General features: G+C 55.5%; 2 protein-coding genes across 2 annotated transcripts in view; both read right to left on the bottom strand.

The window, feature by feature from the left end:
* Positions 1-1,160: 1,160 nt before the first annotated feature.
* LOC125083718 (NUT family member 2G-like) lies at positions 1,161-7,934 on the bottom strand. Its single transcript, XM_047700564.1, has 8 exons — positions 7,891-7,934; positions 7,353-7,493; positions 5,403-6,102; positions 4,376-4,504; positions 3,849-3,988; positions 3,104-3,399; positions 2,293-2,409; positions 1,161-1,925 (listed from the first exon to the last, which is right to left on the bottom strand). The coding sequence occupies exons 1-8, from the start codon at positions 7,919-7,921 to the stop codon at positions 1,161-1,163; spliced, it is 2,319 nt and encodes a 772-aa protein (XP_047556520.1). The 5' UTR covers positions 7,922-7,934.
* Positions 7,935-10,675: 2,741 nt separating this feature from the next.
* The window catches only part of LOC125083716 (NUT family member 2G-like), a 32,147-nt gene continuing 21,433 nt past the window's right edge, over positions 10,676-21,389 (bottom strand). Inside the window, 2 exon segments of the mRNA XM_047700563.1 lie at positions 10,676-11,324; positions 11,661-11,852. Coding sequence (XP_047556519.1) covers positions 10,676-11,324; positions 11,661-11,852 — 841 coding nt within the window.

Raw genomic sequence — 21,389 nt, 5'->3', positions numbered from 1 at the left:
CATGAGTTCCTTTCTTCACCAAACTCTTTGCTGGGGTCGGGAGGAGGGAAGCAGAGGGCCAGGTGTCCCTTGGACCTGGATGGCCTTGGCCCCATCCTGCTTGCAGGAACAGCACATCTGGGAGTGCTGAGTGCTGTAGGGGCCTCACCAAACCCGGAAAAGCCACGAGAATCTAGAACCTGGAGAGGAGGCCGTGGCTGGGGTGGAGGCCGGTGAGGGCCTGGGTGCTGGCTCCTTGGATCAGAGCATCTGGGTGGGACAGGGGTAGGGGCTGGAAGGGACCAGCACTCCTACTGAGGGGAGGTGGGCGGACTGGGAGGTGCAGGGCAGTTGTGGGGGGCAGCAGGGTCACCTCCCTGCATGGTTGGAGAAGATGGCCCTGTCCAGAAATCCCGCCACGGGACTTGCCGCCTGCGCCACAGCTGTGGTTCCTGCGTGCACACCGTGGCCAGTGCCCCCATCTGCCCTCATCCATGCCCCGTGTCTGTCCTCACTGGGATTGGGAGGATCCCCCACTGGCCCTCCTATTTCGGTGATCCCACTGGGACCAGAAGACACTCCAGCTACCACGAGCCCCAGGCCCAGAGCCCGTCTCCTCAGGCCCCGCACAGGGAGCCCTGCGGGAGCTGAGGACCACCCGCCCAGTCGGACCCGTGGCGGAAGCTTCGGGGAGGCAGAGGGAGCTCCGGAAGATGGGGCTGTCTGCGGACTTCATTCTCAAAAACGGTCGTGGTGCAGAGGGCTCCCCATCCCTGGACGCTCAGGGGTCCGGATGGTGACGGGAGCCCCAGGAAGCCCCTCTCAGGCCCTTCCATCCCGTGGGGAACCCTCTCCCGGCGGCAGCCCACACGCCAGGAGGAAGACAGTGGCCCAGAGCGTTAACCACAAAACTAACTTTATTCCCCATTTACACACGGTGCCCCAGTGGGCTGCTGCCACCCTGCCCCCACGGTCATGACCTCCCTCCCTCCCTCCCTCCCTCCCTCCCTCCCTCCCGACCTCCCTTAGGATCTCCCTTCCTCCCTCCCTCCTCCCCTCCCTCCCTCCCTCCCTCCCTCCCTCCCTCCCACAATCAGGATCAGCACCAGGACGAGAAGGACCCCCTAGGCTCCTTGGGGTCCCCGGGGTGTGCCGGCCCTGGAGGGCAGGCCCACTTCTCCCTACTGGCTGCAGTGACGCTTCCTTCTCCTCCCTGTGACCAAGGAGTCACACCTTCTCTTTGCAGGCTGTGAGGGGTGAACCAGCCCCACAGCCAAGGCCGGCCTCCCAGACACCCTGAGGTTGGCCCCAGGCAGGGGCGTCTTCGCCACAGAGGCAGGACCCTCACACAGAGCCCGCTTCCTGGACTTTGTAGCTGGGGGGGTGGCCGGGCCGAGGCCTATTCTCTGAGGAGAGGGGGCCCGTGGAGCCCCCCGTGGCCCCCAACCGCCAGGGCTGGGGATGACTGAGGCAGGAGCGGGACTCTGGGAGAGCCCCCAGGGCAGCAGGCTGTGCTGAGAGGCCAGGAGGAAGGCCAGGCTGGGGAGCTCCTCCTCGTCCTCACTGGACCCATCTGCCAGCCCTCGAGTGTCCCTAGCAGGAGGGGCCTCTCTGAGAACCGGGGCATCCCTGGGGCCCAGTCCAGGGTAGGCGCACCTTTGACCCTGGGGAGGGGAGGGGACACGTCCAGCTCGAGGTGCAGGGGACTCCTGTCGTCCGGGAGAGAGAGCAAAGGCTCTGGGCCCCGACAGGTGTGTCTGTGCTCGGCCGTGCCTCTGAAGGTCCTGGCCGTCAGTGTCTGCTGGGCAGGCTTTGTCGCTGACCCCCAGCCCCTTCCCGGGACCGGTCTCGTGCTCAGGCGTGGGGCCCGACCGGGCTGCGCAGAGGCGTGGGGGTGCCTGCACACCCTCCTCCGTATTCAAGGCCATCAGTCGTTTCTCCACCAGCTGAGGAAGGAGGTGAGAGTGACTGGCCAGCATAGGCCAGTGAGATGGGGGGATGGGACAGTGGCACTGGGAGAGGAAGGGAGGGTGACCCACGAGGCTGTGGCTCTGCTGTCATCCCCCTGCGTTCCTCCCTCCCTCCCTTCCCAGGCTCCCCATCTTCCACTTCCCATTCTCGGCTCTGTGCCCACCCGACGCTGGCCTCCCCAGTGCTGTGATTCGCAAGAAGCAAAGGGGGCACAGAGTCATGTGGGTCTTTGTTTTGGAGTCCCCTCCTCGGGCTCACCTGGGACCCCACTCCCCCCCCCTGCATCGCCTGGGTCCCCTCCATCCCCCAGCTTGCCTGGAACCCGTCCTTCCCCTGGCTCACCTCTGCAAGGCTGAGTCCTTCCTCCTGCTCCAGTTTCTCAGCCAGGGCCAGGAGGTCCAGCTGTGGTTCCGAGGACAGCAGTTCCGCCAGGAAGCAGGGGTGGATGACTGCCTCCACCTGGGACAGAGGAAAGAGGCTGGGGTCATACTTGGCAGGGAGCCCCCTGTGAGCCAGGAGGGTCTGCAGGAAATGTGGGAAAGTAAAGACTCACCCATCCTTCTCCAGATGGTGGGAGAGGTTTTAACGTTACAGTCACTGGCCCCACTCTCTCTCTCTCTCTCTCTCACACACACACACACACACGCATGCACATGTGCAGACACACATTCACACATATATGTACACAGAGAGACAAAACCTGGGCATGCACACACACACACACACACACACACACACAAACGCCCCCAAAACATACGTGCACTCTCAGAGACACAAAGGACATACCCCTAGGCAGACACACACGTGAGCAGACACACAGGACCACATGCGGACATACACAAAGACATCCACACAAGGCACAAATACACACACACAGGCCTCTACGCACACAGACACGGGTATGCACGGGTACAAACAAACGTACACACAAACACGATGCTTGGGCATGTGTGCACACATGCCTGCACGCACAGAAGTATACAGACATGCCTGCATGTACACAGGCAAATACACAAGTATGCACACACACATGCACACACAGCCCAGGAACAAGGAAAGAGCTTAATGCCAAAGGCCTGAGCTCAGCCCCGATCTGGGCGTTGGAGTGCCAATCCCTGGAATCTTCCAGACACCAGGCTGCGGGCCAGCGCACCTTGGTGACGAAGTCTTCCTGGGAACACAGCTCGTCAATGTAGCTCAGGAGACCCGGGTCCGGGTAGGTCGCGGCCTCATTCTGCTGTGGCTCCTTTCCATCCTCTCCGCATTCACCTGCCGGGCCCCCCGGGGCCGAGTGGCCAGGCCCCAGCAGCCCCTCCATGATGTCCACGTACTCTCTCACAGCCTCTGGAGGGATCTCCTTGGGCGCCTTGCTCTCCGGGCGCCGCGGGGGTCTGCGTGGCTGCTGGCGGGAGGGCTGGGCCCTGGAACCCGCCTTCCTGGGAACGCACGCTGAGGCAGAGCGGGAAGGAGGGAGGAGGCGTGAGGGGCTCCGGCAGAGCGTCGGGAGGGCAGAGTTTGGGGGACACTGATGTCCCTGGGGGCTGGGTCAGGGCCACCGGAAGCTGTGGGCACCGTGGGACTGGCAGAGCCGGGAGGAGGAGCGTCTCACAGCCAGCCACGTGAGCCAGGGCGGACCCACCGATCCTCCAAGGGTCTCCCCACAGCCCACTTCCCAGGCAGACTTTGTGCCGGGTCCTCTGACAGGCGTGGGGAGAGGAGTCAAGAAATTCACTCGGTCAATACCCGTCCTGACAAAGGGCAGCTGAGACCCCCGGCTGCTCTGGTCAAAGGCCAGACAATGTCCCCTTGTGGGAGCAGACACGACACAGGGACAGAGGCCTTCCCTCGGCCCCCACTGCCACGGTCCACCAGCTGTCATGGGAATGCGGGGGCCTTACCTGGCTGCGGGCCCGCTTCCGCGGCTGGGGGCCCCCGCCGTTCAGGCTTCGGGGGCGCTGGGGGAGGCAGGCCCTGGGCCACCTTCACCCACTGTAACTTCTGCATCTGCATCTCCTCCTCCATCTCGAACTCCATGAACCTGGGGGTGAGGAGGCCCAGGCCGCACTGAGGAGGGGGCCCGGCCCTGGAGCCAGCAAGGCCAGCAGCAGGTTGAGGGACCGGGAGAGGCGGGGCCTTGGAGGGACGGCCGTGGCCCCGGCCACCAAGGAGGCAGCAGGCGGGCTGTCCGGCGCATCGCCTCCACAACCCCCTCGGAGGGAGTCCGACCCCAGGCGAGGCGGCCTCAGGTTCCCCAACCCCGTCCTGAGACCTTCTGGTGGAGGCAGCAGTGGGTCCAGAGCAAGGGAGGGTGGAACCGCCAGGGAGGTGGGGAGGGCGGCCCTCTGGGACAAGCGAGCATCAGCACAGCCAGACCCTGCCCCCGGCCCACTCGCCCAGCAGCCCCGGGCCAGAGACCCTGACTCACTTTCCCGCCATCTCGTAGTAGATCAAGCGGTCAAAGTTGCTTCTGCTCTGCCACTCCTGCACGGCCCGCCACACTCCCTCTTCCAGCGTCATCGTGGGCTTCAGGCGCGCCAGGGACCGCAGCACCGGGCTGTAAGCCGTCGGGGTCAGGGGCCGGCTGCAGTCCGGTCACCCCCAGCCTGCCCCGGGTCCTCTGGAGCCCGTGTCCCCCACCCAGCATGACCGAGTGCTGGCAGGTGACAGGGGGTTTCGGGGTGTGCCAATCCACCTTCTCAACCACCACGGTCAGCGCCTCCCACCACACCAGCCCTGGGCCCTGGGCTCCAGGCTGACTGTCCACTGACAGGAGCAGGGACGTGGTGGCCTGGCAAGTCAGTCCTTCTGGACTCTGCCTCTCAGAGTAATAATACTCGCGGACATTAAGGTACCCAGCAATGAGTCCAGCCTCTGCAGGAAGTGCCATCACCCCGTGTTCGGGAGGGACCCCAGATGCCATGGTCGGGCCTGCCTGGTCAGACCTCTGCAGGAAGGATCCCACACCCTCACCCCTGCACCACCTCTGCTCCCTCCCCTCCCGTTCTGAGGGATCCTCTGGGACAGCGAGGGTGGGGCCCGCACAGGACCTCTGCGGGCCCTGCACGTCCCAAGCCTCCTCTGCTGCGCTGGCCCCCTGGCCGTGAGATGCCCCAGGCCCATGTTCCCAGGAGGCAGGGTGACAGAGAGCGCGGCACCCAAACCACAGGCCCTCCTCTGACACCTGGACCCTCTCTGCCTGTGAGTCCCCGGCGAATGTCACCGTGATGTCTCTGGAAGGGACAGGTTGGCTGGACAACCCCCCCCACCACCACCACCCCAATGTCAGTTGAGATGCGTGACTGAAAGGTGTCCTGGACCAGAACGTGCCTTCCTAGAGCAGGGACCCGGCCGCAGCCCTTCTTCCCAGCGGCCCTAGATCACCGCCCTGTGTGCGCGCCCCAAGGTGGGCTTGCGTGAGGGCTGCAGGAGAGCAGAGAGCAGAGGCCACTCACATGAGAAAGCAGGAGAGAGCTTCTGCGTCGGGGCTCTGCGGGAGGTGCCTCCGGGCCAGCGACTTGAAGCGCTGCCAGCGCCGGAAGTTCTCGTAAACACTCTTGGGGTTACAGGAGTCCTCGGGCGAGGCCGTGGTCCGGCTCCTGGAAGCTCCGTGAGGCTGTGGCCTGGCGTCGACTGGGGGCACGACGGTGGTCAGCTGCGCGGCTGGGGGCTGAGCCGGAGGTGGAAGGCTTGGGGCCGAGCCTCCCTTGCCAGCCTGGGAGCCCCCATGGGCCGAGGCAGGCATGCTGGTCTCCACCGCAGAGGCTGTCACGAAGAGGGGTGCGGGACACGCAGCACCCCCACAGAGGGCCCCTGGAGCACTCCAGCTGAGGGGGGCCTGAGTGAGGACGATGGTCTGAGTCTGGGGGGTCACTGAGCACCCCTGTTCTGACCGGACCTGCACAATGACATTGCAGGTCCCAGTCCCATTGGGGCCGAGGCCAGCCTCTCCTGCCACCAGCGGAGTCCTGGAGAAAGCTGGCAGCACCAGGGGGCCACCAGGAGGGAATGGCGGGGTCATGAGGGGCGGCGGGTGCTGCCCCCACAGTGGCCGGTGAGGGGCGCCGGCAGTGGGTGCGGGGAAGGGCCGTGCCATGAAAGCAGACAGGGAGGCTCCTGGGTCCGTGGCCACATGGGGTCCCAGCACTGCAGATGCTGTGGACAGAAGGAAAGGGCCGGATGGGGTCAGAGAACCCGCAGCCGGGAGGGAGGACCCGGGGCCCCCTTAGCCCCGGGGAGCAGAGCAGTGAATCCCGTGGCATCGCGTGAGGGGCATCACGGGAAAAGGTGCGGTTTGCCAGTGTCCGAGAGTGATGTCCATGCTCTGGCCTCCCGCAGGGAACTCCCGCCCCCGCCCCTCCCACCACGACATCCTGTCTGCACAGGCGGTTGGGCCAGCACTGCCTCTGAGAACCACCCACGGACCCCCCAGACACGACTCTCCAGCCTCACGGGCTGCCTCCCAAGACGTGGGCCTGGCTGGACCCCTGACCTGTGGGAAGTGGCCTCAGCGGGCCCCCTGGCAGCTGGGGACCTTCTGCAAGGTCCCTCCTAGGCACCTGTAGGGCCTCTGTGAACGGACAGCGTCTGAACCATTCGGGCCCCTCTCCCGCCAGCCTTCCCGTTCCCGACGCTCCCTGGGAATCCCACCCTCTCCTTCCCGGCCCAGCACAACCGAACAAGAACGCTTGACCTGGATCTCTGCCAGGAAAGCTCCCCCCAAACCCTGCGGTAAGCCCGTCTCAGAACCATCCACACACCCCGGACACAGGGCCAGGGTCCAGCAGCCCAGAAAACAGGACAAGAGGAAGCAGGTGGGAACTGCGTTTCCTCAAGAGGGAGAGCGACCCAGAGCGGCTGAGGAACCCGAGCCCTACCTTGAGGCCTCCCGGTGCCCCGACCCTGCTGAACCCAAGACAAGGCCTCCGTGGCCTGCGGACACGTGGGCTCGGAGTGACCACCGGCCCAGGTCTCGGGGAGGACACGACACTGCACACTTGGCCGCACACAGCCCCATGCAACGACGTTCTGGCTAAGACCGCCTCTCCGCCTGCCCCGGCCCGCGCCGCCGGCAGGACACACTCCCACCTCTCCCTGCAAACTGCCCAAGGAGGCGTGTGCCCCCGGAGGGAGTCGGCGAGACGGCCGCCGTCCTTTCTCCACACACAGGGCGTTTCCCCCGACAGGGCCTGACCCACCTCCAAGGAGCCCCTCCCCAAGGTCCTTGCAGGTTTCTGCAGACTCCCGGCCTCTCGGCCCCCAGGCCAGCTGTCCTTGGGGGTCCAGTGCGCTCCCTTCCTCTGCCTAACCCCACCGGAGTGCCCCTGGCCGGCGTCACATTTGAATCCCGAGGACTTCAGGGGTGGCCTGGGCCCTGACACGTCCAACCCAAGCCAAAGGCTCACCTCCTTGTAAAGCCATCCCCACAGGCAGAGGACGCCGCCGCCTGGCAGCCTCCACACTGAGGAAAGTCAGGTCCGGGCCCCACACGGTGAGCTGCTCCAGGAGACAGTCGGGACCCAAGCCAAGGACGGAAAAGTTTGAATCTAAACAGGGCGAGAACGCAGGACTTCATGACATTCTGTGGCGGGGGAGGGGCGGAGGGCCCCTGCCCTGGCTGGGGTGGGGAGACATTCCATGAGTCGGGCTCTGGCAGGTGGGCCAGAACCCCAGGTTCCTTTCGAACGATGCAGGGGCAGCACAGTTGGGGCGCGCGCCTTTCCAGGCAGTTCAGACACTGTTTTCCAGATTCACCGCACCAAGGTGTGACCCGGTGCTCCTTGGCTCGATTTTGTGTCCAGAGACCTCGGCTCGTGTCCCTCCACCCGCTCTGCTTCCTACCTGGCTCTTGACTCCTTCAACAGGGGCTGCGCAGGGGCGCCTCTTCCTCCCACCTCCTACTCCTGGCAACCCGGCCCCTTTCTCCCAGGAACCCAGGGTTACCTGTGTCTTTTAGATCTTCAGAGAGATGCATTGTGCCTCAAAAAGTCAATGTACGCCCTTCGTTTCTTGAAGAATGAAAGCCTATTTCTCTCCGGTTGAAGGTTGAGAGAGGTCCCAAAATGTGTGTGGATATGCACAGTGATTCTTCTTGTCCTGGTAATGTGGCTCCTCTCCTCCTTTCTGGGGGCTAGATTCCCAGAAGAAGTGCTACAGTCCTCTAAAATTCGGAGGGCCCCATCGAATGGGGTGGCCAATTTTAGCAAATAACAATAATGGACACTCAATTAAATTAGGATCGCAGATAAACATGGAATCAGCGTTCACAAGAGTTGTGTCCCATGCAATATTTGAGATACACTTTTCATGCAGATCTTTCCCCCCTTTATCTAATTTTGCATTGAGGTGGGATTCTCTATTTTATCTGGCATCTCTACCAAAAATGTGTAACGTACCCAGTTATTATTAGTCCCTTACCTGTGAGAAAAAGATCTTGGATATGAACACTCCAGAGTGCTATCTCGGCTTCACTGCAAAGCTCATTTGTGTACACACACACACACACACACACACACACACACACACAGTATCTGCGGGCTCTTTGAATGATTTGGAATTTGGAAGAGCCATCATATATCACTGAGTGTCTAGGCTTAGTGGGGGTGAGGACAGAAAGAAGGCATAGATCTTCCCCTTTCTTACTTCGAAGGGGCATAGAAAGACCCGATAGCCCTGGTTTTTTGAGCCGTTACAATCCCTGCTCATGAAATGGATGTGCCCCTTGAGACAAAGCCTCCTGGGGTATCCACTCCTATCCATTTCCCACTCACACAACCAGCTTCCTCTAAGGGCTGGCCGGCCACTCTGAGCCTGGAAGCCCTGCTCTGGGCTTGCAAATGGTAGACCCTCGTTCTTTGGAATCCAGGCTCACACTGAATGGGGTCCCATGTACGTGGGAATCATGGTAGCACCCCTTCAAAATCTCACGGACTCTTATCTTCATGGTTCACGTCAATGTCAGTTTATTGGGAACACAGTGATGCGAAGGAGCATTGATTGGTGTTTTCCTTGTGAGAAGAGAGGACTGTCAGGAAATGGGCCAAGGGTGATGAGGGCTGAGAACTTCAGAGGCTGAAGCCAGATGTCTCGGGAGACAAGCCTCATTCCCACCGCCATGACGGCAGAGTTCCTACGACAGCAGGGTGTTGGGGAAGGAAAGGGAGCGTGAGAAGGATGGCTCCGCTCTGAACTGGCACTGAACAAGAACTCCTTTTGGTTAAGGCGCTGAAACCCTTCTTGCCTCCCTCCACCCTCCTCAAAGGAAAGCCGACTCCAAAGACCACTGTTGGGTGAAAAGGAACCTGGGGCCATTTTGAAGGGGAAGGGCCATGGACTGTGAGCCCAGGGCCTGGGCTGCTTCTCCCCCTCACCCCGTGTTACAGTTGTGGAACAAGTCACTTCTCAATTCCTGCCCCATTTCCTCATGATTTTAAGTGTTCTCCCAACACACCCCGTGACTAGGTCTAGGCAATATTGATATGGAATACTTCAGGAGCGTCCCACCAGCCACCTGAAGGAAGGGAGCTGCATGGTGTGGCCCTATGGGACACTTCCCAGGCCTTTCACCCTATGCAGCCCTCACGTGGCCCTCCACACACACCCCTGCCTGTTCTCTCCCGCAGCTGCTCCACGCACGCTTCCTTGATCTTAGCTGGGGACATGAGCTGAGAGCAATTCAGGCAAATCTCAGGGAACTTAATTTCAAAGATCCGTGTTGGGGACTGGAAAAAGAAACAACTTGGAGACATTTCTCAGGCCTTGAGCTCTTATCTTGGGAAGCCTGAAATGATTTCCAGCCGACTTCCCGTTAGAGAGATGCCGACGGAAACTGCTGCACCTGGCGAAAGCACCTCCTTCCTGCTTCCTGCCCTTGTCCTGTCATTCCGTCAAGTTGCCACAAGATTCTCACTCATGGCTCAGATGTAGGATCTGAGGGAGCCTTCCCGGGGCCACTGATACAAAAGTGGCACTGTGGGAAAAGGATCTCGGCTCAATTCTGCAACCACTTCTGTACTGCTTCAAAATCCTACAGCCCAGAAGCAGATGGAATCAAATTCGCCCAAATGCAATTTGGGAAGACCGGTGGTGGAAGGCACCACCAGAAATCCTTCCCGTGCTGGTCTCTGAGCATGCCTGTAGTGACTGCTCAGAGAGAGCCATCTCTGGACAGGGCTCACAGGTCTGCGAAGGGCCATGACCTCCACCCAGTCAGAGGACACTGGCAGAAGGCGAGACAGCAGGCTTGTGTGCTGTGGAGTCTTCTTCCCGTGCACTTGGAGGTGGGCCGTGCGACGCTCGCGAGGTCCGCGGTGCCCGGAAACAGCCCTCCTCTGGCAACGGACTGGAAAGAGATGGCATGATTGAAGCTTCTTCCAAAAATGTCACACAAAGTCAGGGCAATCCGTTGCATCCTTTTTTCACGCGCACTGAAGTTCTTCGATATTCCAGAAGAGGAGGGAGGGCAGAGCAAAACTGCGGCCACGCCGCCTGCTAGGTCACCTGAAACAGGCGCGTGCCGACCCAAGGCGGAAGACGAGCCTTGCGAGGAAAGCTGTGTGGACGACGCTCACAGTCACTGAGCAGCTCCGCCAAGAAACCTGTTGTGTACAGGCTGTGCCCCGGGGAAAGTCTGGGAATGGAGTCAGGGCAGATCGCGTCTCGAGTGTTCCCCGGGTCTGGATTCTCCGCCAGAACTGTGCTTCCATGGAACCTTGCGGGGCTCAGGGGTTCAGCCGGGCGCAGAGGGCGCAGAAAGGCGGGAAAGAGCAGCCGACGCGCAGTCGGGACGGAGGTGGCCGCCCGCCCGCCCGCCCGCGGGGCCCTCGGGCTTCTTCGGAGGCACCTGTCCCAGGTCGTTCGCAAGGTCGCGTCTGAGGCCAGGGAGTGCACGCCTGCGATGGTAGGGCCCTGAGCGCTCACTTCCCACGCGCTGGCTAGAAGGCAGGAGGACCGCAAAGAGTGCGGGAGGGTAGTCAGTCCCCGTGCAGCCCCCGGGTCTTGGACCCGTCGCTTCAAGCCTCTCCTGCAGGCCTCTCAGGGCCCGTTTGGACTTGCCCCGCGCGCGCCCGCGCCCGCGCCCGCGCCCGCGCACACCTCCCCAGGGGCGGGGCTGAAAGTCTCCCGGACCCTCCCCTGCAACAGCTCCCGGCGTCCGTTGAGGCTGCCCGCCGGAGAAAGCGCGCCTGCGCGGGCTCGGGGGCGGGGGGTCCCTAACTGTCCTCTGGCTGAGGGCGGGGCCGTGCGTGGCCGCCTCGTGCTTGCGTGAGGTAGGCTTGAAGATGAGGGCGCGCGCTCCCCGGCGTGCAGGGGTGGCGGCCCGCGGTCTGTGGCGTTCTTGCTTCGCGTTGTGTGCGCCCTTGAGGTGTGGCCCGCGGGGACTGGAGGCATGGCCGTCGCTTTCTGCGGCTTTGGCTTTACGCTGAGGTGCGTCGCGCGGTCCCTCGGGCGGGTTGTTTGCACCCTGACCTTGTAGGGGTGAGGTCGGTTCCTGGGATTTGGTGGCCGGTACTTTGGGGCCGCGGGTCTGCGGTCAGTGCTCGGGTCCCTGGGGTCTGGGGTGTAGGTTATGGAGGGTCTGAGGGTTTGGGGTCCGCGCTCGAGGGTCTAGAATTCAGAGGGTCTGAGGGATTGGGGTCCGCGCGCCGGAGTCTGGGGTGTGTGCTTGGGTCCCCGGGGTCTGGGGTTCGGGGTCTGCGCTTGTGGGTCTCAGGTACCAGGGGCCCGAGGGTCTGGTGTCCTGGGCGGCCTGTGGGTTCCCCTTCAGCTGCCCGCTGTAGTGGTCCTTGGGGCCTGGTGCGGTGGGCGGGAGGCCCTGGGGGCGGGTCCGCGGGGAGGAGCCGTAGTGGTTGCAGGTGTGATGGTGCGGGGCCACGAGGGGAGTGGAGCGCAGGTGGGGCTTGGAGGGTCTGGTTAGGTCCGAGTCGGTAGGTATATTCTGATGTGTGGTATTTGTGGAAAAGGGGCGGTGAAGCTTGTGTGTGTGAGAGTGAGCTGAGTGTGGTTAGGAGGGTGTTACGAGGTCAGGGTCCATACAGAGTCCCGGAGTTGGTGGTTAGGGGTTTGTAATTCGGTGTTGAGTGGAATATGATACGTGTGGCTTCCCCCCATGACTTGGGGAACCGTGTGAGTAAGAGCAGATTTGAAAGCATTATGTGCATGTGGGTAGGGGCATGCTTGGGAAAGTGCGCATTCGTTTAGGTAGACCGCGCTTGGTTTTTATGTACGGGCATTGCAGGAGGACCATTGGTGTATCAGAGCATGTTGGATGGTTCTGTGTATCTTTTTCTGATCGGCAGCAGTCCTGTTTGTCTCGGTGTGTTGAGGGTAAGTCTGTGAATTGTTTTATGGCACTGGTGGGTGTTTTATATGTGTGATACGGGTTTTGTAGGGCTGTTGTGCAAGACGGAAGAGTTGATTCTGTATGAGAATTTGGGACTGTGAGGTTATGTATGTAGAGGTGGTGTGGCATATGTGTATGTGAAACGGTGTGGGTGATAAACGTGCATAGTTGTAGCATACTGGGTTATTTTAGGTATATTTCGGGCTTGTGGAGAGAGGTGTGTGTATTGAGTTTGTGTGTGTATTCAGGGACCATGGTTATTTGGAGGAATATTTGCTGGGGCCGTGTGTTTGTATTGTTCAGTAGGGGCCGTTAAGCTTGTGTATTTTGGAAAGTGAGCATGTATGTGTCTGATGGGGAGATGGGGCTCAGTGTTCATACAGGAGAGTTGGAGAATTGTATTTCTCTGTATTAGAGGTATGTGATATGATTATTAGTATTTGCAGGTGTGAAAGCTGACTGCTACTCACTACAGATAGCTTGGGATTTGGAAGTTGTTTCATGTATGGATCGTGAGGGATGTTTCTTTGTGTCGTGTGTGTGTGTGTGTGTGTATTTGTGTATATCTACTGGTTTGTGTAAATATCCAGCACCAACTGCATGAATTATCAAATTTGTTCGTAAGGTTTGAAGTTAGGAGTATTCAGAGTGTATTTCTTTGGGTAGTGCTACTCTGTGTCTGAATGTGTTTGGTCGTAGATAGTAGAAGGTGGTCTCTATATTCAGGATGAGGATAGAAATGTGTGTGTGTGTGTGTGTGTGTGGAGATCTATATGTATTCGTGTATGTATATTTGTATATATATGCACATATGTACAGATACATGTAGTGTTTTGTGTATGTATCTGGGGTGGGAGTTGCTTGGCGTACAGTGGATTGTGTGCACATACTTATATGAGAGGGGGTGTGGTGCACTGGAACTGGCTCGTACTAACTTGGGATGGTCGGTGGTGCATCTCTTTTCCTAGTTCTGTGTTTAATGACTTTAGGTAGGTAGCTGGAAATTAGTCATGCTGGGAATATTTATGCCAGGTAAAAACCACAAGCAGAAGTCTTTCCCACCTTCCTCTGAGAGCATTTTCTTAAGTATTTACCAGCACACCACTGGTGTCTATGTGTGAAGCAGGCATCATTGGGTGTGTGAGTGGGGGCATCCAGAGCTCTGGGCCCTTGTATGTGTGCCTTGACCCTGGTCATTCTGAACCACTGCATTACTCCTAAGCAGGTTGGCCCATTCTTTCGGGCCAAAGGATCCCTATATATTTGGTTGATTTCCAGTTTTTTGTGCAGGTAGGTTCAGGGGTGTTTATATGTTAGGCAGGTGGACATTCCTTCAGGATTTGTGGTCCTTACATCAGGGCATCCCAAGATGGATGGCCCTGGTAGACATGGCCGTGCAGAGCAGAACCTTCATAAATGTGTTGTTGCTGTGACAGGCAGCATTCAGAACATTGTGGGGATTCCTGGAGAGGAGGTCAGAGAGCATGCTCTCCCAGACAACCCCTTGTAAATCACCTAGGTAGCTGCAGGCGTCATTGTCTCTTCTGGAGCATGGCTGGTAGGAAGAACGCCCTCCGCATGGGTCCAGGAGGTGAAAGTCTGCAGAACCCCTTGCCCAGAGTCATGGGGAGTGTTGGGAATCTCTAGTTCTCAACCAGCCTATCCCAGTGGAAACCTGAGTCCTCGGGGCTAGGCAGGACCCCTAGGGGTCAGCGAACTGACAAGGCTGGGTGTGGGGAGGCTTTGTCCATGAAGAAGAGCTAGGGGCTGTGACCCAGAAGGACTGCGATGTTCTGCTCTGAATGGATATGGCTCTCATGTCCCCAAACCCTTTAGAAATGCTCTCTTCTTTTCTGAATGTTCAGGATGCTCCTAGGACTGGGAAGCACATAGCTTCATGTTTCTCTGAAAGGAAAACCTGATGCTCTTTCCTCTGTCCAGGTGGAGCTGCAAACCCACCAGCCACGTGATCAGCATGGCCACCAGCTGGCCACGTAGCTGCCTCCTGCCTCCCACCTCCCTTGGACCCACCCAGCATTTCTGGGCCTTCCTTATGGTGAGTCTCCTGGATCTCCCTCCAACAGAAGGTGCTATTGCCAGCTTCTTGAACTGACTTTCTTAGTACGGGTGGGTTCCTAGTAGCTCTCACTGCCTCCTTCATAACCTGTCCCCAATAAAATGCCGGTATGGTAGGCTAACTGTATTGTGTTTTGTCGGCGGAATGGATCTCTGCCTGCTTTTCTGTTTTAAAGAGTATTCTAAAGAGAATGCAATATGTGTACAAGGTATACATCCTTGGGTTTAGTGTGCCTTGTCTTTGAGATGGGAAGATGTAGACCCTGAGATTTAAGGGAGAGAAATAGGGATATCGTGGTATTGAACCAGCACTGAAAACCCCCCACTCAGATGGAATGAATGGGGATTGCTGGAATGGCTGAGGCTGGTCAGAGCTGGTTGTTCTGGGGCCTCAAGTATTTTTTGGAGTGTGTATCATGGGACATAGCCTGTGTTGCCCCGTATCTCCACGGACAGAAGGAATCCTCTGTTTCGTACTGAGTGGCCCCTTTGGCCAGGCCATTAGAAGCTCCAACTTGCTCTACTTCCCAGAAGTTGTTGGGGAGAGAGGACCTGAACCCTCTCAACCGCCCTGGGGCATGGGGGCCCAGGAGCCCTGCAGCGACACAGGAGTGCATCTGAGGAGACCCAAAAGGTGGCTCTGTGGCCACTAGGGAACTGTTCCTACAAAGGACACTGTTCTTTCTTTTAAAATTTTTTTAATTTAAATTCAGTTAGCCAACACATAATACATCATTAGTTTTTGATATAATGTTCAATGATTCATCAGTTGTACATAACAACACCTGGTGCTCATCGTGTCACATGCCCTCTTCAGTTCCCACCACCCAGTAACCCCATCCCTCCACCCACCTCCCTTTCCACAGCCCTCAGTTTGTTTCCCAGAGTCAGGAGTCTCATAAGGTTTGTCTCCCTCAATGATTTCTTCTCATTCAGTCCCCCCTCACCCCCATTGTCCTCTGCACTATTCCTTATGTTCCTCTGTGAGTGAAACCTTATGATAATTGTGTTTCTCTGGCTGACCTATTTCACTTGGCAGAATACCCTCCAGTTCCATCCACATTGGTGTAGATGTTAAGTGTTCATCCTTTCTAATGGCTGAGTAATATTCTGTTGTATATATGAAACATATCTTCTTTTTCCATTCATCTGTTGAAGGACATCTCCGCTCCTTCCACAATTGGGCTGTTGTGGACATTGCTGCTATGAACATTGGGGTGTATGTGCCCCTTCTTTTCTACTACCTCTGTATCTTTGGGGTAAATACCCCGTAGTGCAATTGGTGGGTCATAGGGTAGCTCTATTTTTAACATCTCGAGGAAGCTCCAAACCGTTTTCCAGAGTGGTTGTACCAGTTTGCATTCCCACCAACAGTGTAAGAGTGTTCCCTTTTCTCCACACAAAGTACCCTGTTCTGATGTCTGCTAGGGTCCAAGAGAGGAGGCTTACAACCTACAGAGACCAGGAAAAGCAGAACAGGGCCAGTGGGACACTAGGAACAGAGGAGGGAGAAGATGGGACTCAGGATGAGGCTGGAGGCAGGCTTTGACTCTGCTGGGCGAGGGGGAGGGAGCACGTCGGGAGGTAAATTCCTCCACCCTCGGCCAGACTCTGCTCCCGTGGCTGCTAGTAGTTGGGGATGCTGAGAGAATTCTAGTTTGGGGGTCAGTGGTCTACGTCCTTCCTGCAGCTTTCTCATGCTTCGAGCAAGAAACCTGTCCTGACTTGCAAATCTGTTTGCACCTTCCCCCACTTCCTCCCAAGAGATCAAGAGTCCTTTGTCACCGTCTTGACTGTGCACGTGCATGCATCCAAGTCCATGATATAACCATATGTTTATTATCTCTTTTCTCCCCTGGAATGTAAGAGCCAGGAGAGGGGTCTTTACTGTGATCCTTGATGCTTGATAAATAATTGTCATGGGTGTGTAGAGTGTCATAGTTTGGAACACAGAACCAGACACAGAGTTTAGGAAACAAGGTATTTACTAAACAGCACCTGTGAGGGTAGAAACAGGAAGAACTGGGCACAGTGGTCTCTCAGCAGACTCCGGAACAGCCTCTGCTTCTCCTCCTGGAGCTGAGGAGCTATACTGTCTCTCAGAGCTGTCACCATTGGAAGAAATTGGCCAGGCCTTCATCAGCCCATGAGACAAATGCCTTCCTGGAAACAGGATGCCCCCGGGCAACGCTGTTCTCTGTAGTTGCCGCCATCCCTGAGGGAGCAGGGGGCTGACGCTCTCTCCCAAAGGTGCTCTTGTCAACTCAGGACGCATGCCACTGTCATCAGACTCCTGCCTGTTACAGCTTATAGCAATTTCTTTACATAGATTCTGAGTGTGTGAGTGTCTTCAAGGTGGAGGCAATTGTGTATGTACGTGTTGGGGCTGTGAGTGTTTGTGTGTGTCAAGTCAGGGAGCCTGGAGGTGTGTGCTTGTGTCTGAGGGAGGTTGGGATGGCCCTCGTATAAGGTTCGGAGGTATGTTGGGGGTCCTGAGCCTGGTACACTGTATTGAGAACCTGCAGGGTATGACTTGCTGAAGGAGGGAGCTCCCTCAGCACGGGCACTCCCACTTTGGGGAAGTGAAGGCACAGTTTCAGTACAGCCCCTCCAAAGGACATGGAGTCACAAGATTTACTTACAGATCCCAGTAATGGGGTGTGTGCAATGGAAGGGCAGTTCTCTGTCTCCGGTCACAGCCAGCAGGACATAGAGAGCAGGGTAGCAAGCACTGAGGACTTATAGGTGTTTGGGGCGGAGGTCCCTAAATTTTCGTGGGCTCACCTCTTTAGTGGTTACCTGTAAAGGTGCCCTAGGAAAAGTAGAGTGGGAGCTTGGGGTGGGAATTCTGAGCTCAGGTCTTTATGGAACTGTCCAGACTGGGTGTGAGCAGGTTGTCATGCTGTAGAATGTGCCGGCAGCCCCTCAGAAGAGCTGTTCTCTCATCATGAGGTTGGAGCTCTGTGTGCAAGTGTGTGCTTGTGTACACTCTGTGTACACACTGGCATTGTGTGAGTGCCTCTGAATGTTCACAGTGCTGGTAGGAAGTTGGTGTGGGTGTATAGAGTGTCTATAGCACAGGCTGGGCTGTGGTGTGTGTAAATTCAGAGTGTCTAGTGAGGAATCTAATACATACATTTGAGGGTTGGGGATTGCTTATGTTCTGGGTACATGTATATTTGGGGCATGGACGGTTGCACATGTATGTATTTATGTAGGGGGTCTAGGAGTGTGTTTGATGAATTTGGAAGGGTTCTTGTGTATTTTACGAGGTTTGAGGGATTGGCTCTGTATATTCAGGTTTAAGAAGATCTGATGAGTATTTTTTTCTGGAGACCTTGGGTGGGGACAGGGATTGGAGGGATTGTTGTGTGTGTGTGTGTGTGTGTGTGTGTGTGTGTGTTTGTGTGTGTGTTGTGTGTGGAAGGAGGTTGGGGAGAAAGCCTGAATCAGGACATATCGGTATGGGGGGAACCTATGGGTGTATTTTGGGGGGATGGATGTTTCAGGATAATTTTAAAGATGTGTAGCAACCGTGTATGTGCGATTTTGAGGGGCAATGAAAGCCGTGAGTATATAGTTGGTGTGGCATAGTGTGTGTGTCTGTGCATTTTGAAACTATTGTAAATATGTGTCTGTGCATTTGAGAAGACATAATGTTATGTGTTAATGCTTTGTGTGTTGGTTTTATGTATATTTGCACTATCAGGGCTGTGTGTATACTTAGGGTAAGAATTTAGGGAGTAGAGGGCTTTGGGAGCTTTAGATTGTCAGTGTAGTGGGGTGTTGCGAGTTGTGTGTCTGTAATTGGGGGGTATAGACAGATGCCATTTATAGGTTATCAAGAGGAGACAGGTATAGGTTTGTATTGGGGTGGTGAGGTCATTCTTTTGAGGAGTATTTAGGAGAAAGTAGGGAACCCCATGTGTATCTATTGGATGGTATTTGTGTGTTGAGTTTTGGAGGCATTGTACACAAGTGGACGTTAATAGTTCTAGGGGACTATATGTGGTATATTTAGGATTATGGGATTGTGTTTAATATTAAGTATGTGAGTTTGGTTTTAATGTATTCAGTTATTGTTGGAGGGTTTGTATGATTTCATTGGGGATTGGTACGGGGCTGAGTGGATTTTTGGGGGGATATGAGGATGTGTGTATTTAAGTGTTTGATTATTGGGGGCTGGTTGGGAGTACATTTTTGTATTCAAGACCATGGCTGTAATTTCATTGGGGTTAAAGGTGTAGGTCTGGGACATGAGGGTTCTAGGTGCACTAGTGGGCATCTGGTGGGTACGGTTTGTGTGTTTGGGGACACGCAGAGCTCTGTGGGACTGTGTGGTAGTGGCTCATTGTGACTAGCTGGAGTGTGTGTTGGTGTAGGAGGGGGACAGGGGGCATATTGGCGACTGTGAGGCTCTCCCATGTGGACTGACCCTTGTTTGTTGTGATCTTCTGTTGCTCAGACTCATCCTGTCTCTTTTCTAGAGCAGCCATTCCCCTGGCATGGTCAGTGGTCTTCTTAAGCTTACCTGGATGGGTCTGGGAATATCACTTCTGCTAGTGGCTGGATGCAGAGTGGGGCTGACTTCCCCAGAATTCAGTGTCACTGTCCTCAGTGGAGTGGCTGGGAGATCAGGGATTCTCCTCTAGGAGGTCAGACTTGACCAGTTCTCTCCAGAATGTGCTGGTGGGAGTGACCCATTGGATGAACTCTGCCAGGAAGTAGTAGATCCAAGGATAGTTCCTGAGGGAGGAATCTACTTTCTTCTTTGGATGGCTCCCACAGAGGGTAAGGGCCAAGTTCCCCACAGGGTCTTTCTCAGGCCTGGCCCTGCTGACCGGTCTGTGTATGCACATGTTCTACTGTACTTTGTGTCCTCTGGTGACATCAGCATGAGGCCCCCTGCATGTCAGTTCTCACTGTCCTTCCCCAGCCTGCCCCTGCTTCCCATCCTGCTTTCTCTCCCCTGACACCGTGGGTGAGAGTCACCTTCTCCAGGTAGGAGGGATTCCTCTTCCCCATGTTCTCACACCATCCTCCTGCCTCTCATTTCCGCCTTCTTGGCACCCACTCTTATCAGAACAAACTTGACTCCTCACAGTGTCCCTTCCTAGGCACCTTCTGGTCTGACCACCTCTCACTGCCGCCCCACTGGCCTTGGTCATGAGCCCCAGGTGCAGCAGCCTTCTTTCTGTTCTTGAAAGGCACATTGGGGCCTCTTCATTTTCTGTTTCCTCATGTTAGAATGCTTCTCTCTTCTCTTTATGGAGTCCTTCCTGACTGAGATCTGCCCTGTTACTCTCTTGGCCCTCATCCTGCTTCATTGTCCTACAATGTCTCTCTCAAGGCTGAAGTGGGAAGCTGGTCAGTGTCTTAGCGAGTATCCTAACTCCAGGAATTGGTAACCATTGACACATGAGACACCAGGCCATCCGTGAGAGAATGAACTGCATGGTCCGCTTTGTCAACAGGACCTGTGAACCTGCTGCCTAGTGGCACACATGTCCCTCAAGGATGGGAGCATTGAGTCTTCATTACCTCCACCCAGGACATGTCCTAGGCCTGATCACCGTCAGCTCATATCACTGGCAGGTAGAACAAATTAAGCCAGCTGACACAGGACACATGGCATCCTGCAAAGCAACAAACCCAAATGTTGCTCACGAAAAAACCTAAACTCCTATGGCTCATAGTTCAAATGCAATGAAGCAGGCACAGCATATAAGTTAAAATAAACTGGGTATAAAATTCTAAATGTTCTAAATTAGACTGCAGCTTGTCTCCCGTGATCCGAATGTCAACAGCCAAAACTCCTGGTGTCCTGGACCGGTAAAGGAAGAACAGACCCAAACCGAGTGCCCAGCTGCGTTCATCAGGCTCTGTTGAAAAGTAAATTTGCATCATCACTGCACCACTGAGTTTTTAGCATGTGCCAGGCACTATGAGGAATACATTCATATTCATGCTTGCCAAATCCATAAAAAAACCCCTAGTGGGTACATTACTGTTTCACATTTCAGGTGATGAAGTTGATGTTCAGAGGTAAGCAGTTACGACCGAGCACTTGTATGTGCCGAGTATCAGTCGAACTGGTTGACCCATCCCAGCAAACTAAACATGACCTTGATCAATGCATCTGGAGGCCAGGCCGTGAAGATGCAAAAGACATCCCAGGAGCAGAATGAGCAGCGTGAAATACCGCAACCGTTCTAGCAGGTGTGAGGTCATACGTCATTGTGGTTTTAATTTGCAAATGCCTGACCGTTAGTAATATTGAGCAACTTTTCTTACATCTGTTGGCCTTTTATAAAAAGGGTCTTTGGAAAAAGATCTATTCAAATACTTTGTTGACTTTCTTTTGAATTATTTGCTATTTTGCTGTTGAGTTGAAGGAATTCCTCATATATTTTGGATCTTAACCCCTTGTGGGATACGTAGTTTCAAATATTGTGTCCCATTCTGTAGCTTGCCTTTTCATTTTTTGATGGTTTCCTTTGCTGTGCAGAAGCTGTTAGTTTGATGCAAATCAACTTGTCTGTTTTTACTTTTTGGTTGTCATTGCTGTTGGTATCAGATCCAAAAGTTATCGCCTGGACTAATGTCAAGAAGTTTTAGTCCTTTGTCTTTATCAGTTTCAGGTCTTAAGTCTTTTTTATTCATTTAATTTTGTAGATGAAGTTAGATAAGGAACCAGTCTCGCTCTTAACTATGTAGTGATCGTTTTTTCCCGTCATTTATTAGAGGCTAACCTTTCCTCATTGTGAGTTCTTGGAATCCTTCTTGAAGATCACACTATATATGGATTTATTTCTGGGCTCTTGGTTCCACTGATCTAATGGTCTAAATGCCAGTACTAATATATTGTAGATTTATAAAATATTTTGAAATCAGGAAGTGTGATGCCTCCAGCTTTGTTCTTGTCCAAAACTGTGTTGGCTGTTCAGGATCTTTTATGGTTTCGTATGAATTTTTGGGTTGTTTTTTCTATTTCTGTAAAGAATTCCATTGGGATTTTAATAGGGAT

Source organism: Lutra lutra, chromosome 13 (assembly GCF_902655055.1).
Source record: "Lutra lutra chromosome 13, mLutLut1.2, whole genome shotgun sequence".
NCBI lineage: Eukaryota > Metazoa > Chordata > Mammalia > Carnivora > Mustelidae > Lutra > Lutra lutra.
This window is presented reverse-complemented; position numbering and strand designations above follow the sequence as displayed.

Excerpts from the sequence above, each read along its gene's own strand:
- LOC125083718 (XM_047700564.1), bottom strand. The coding sequence starts at position 7,921 with ATGCATCTCTCTGAAGATCTAAAAGACACAG. Across the intron at positions 2,410-3,103 it reads AGGAAGACTTCGTCACCAAG|GTGGAGGCAGTCATCCACCC; the intron begins GTGCGCTGGCCC and ends CCTCTGTCCCAG. Across the intron at positions 1,926-2,292 it reads AAGGACTCAGCCTTGCAGAG|CTGGTGGAGAAACGACTGAT; the intron begins GTGAGCCAGGGG and ends CTCCTTCCTCAG.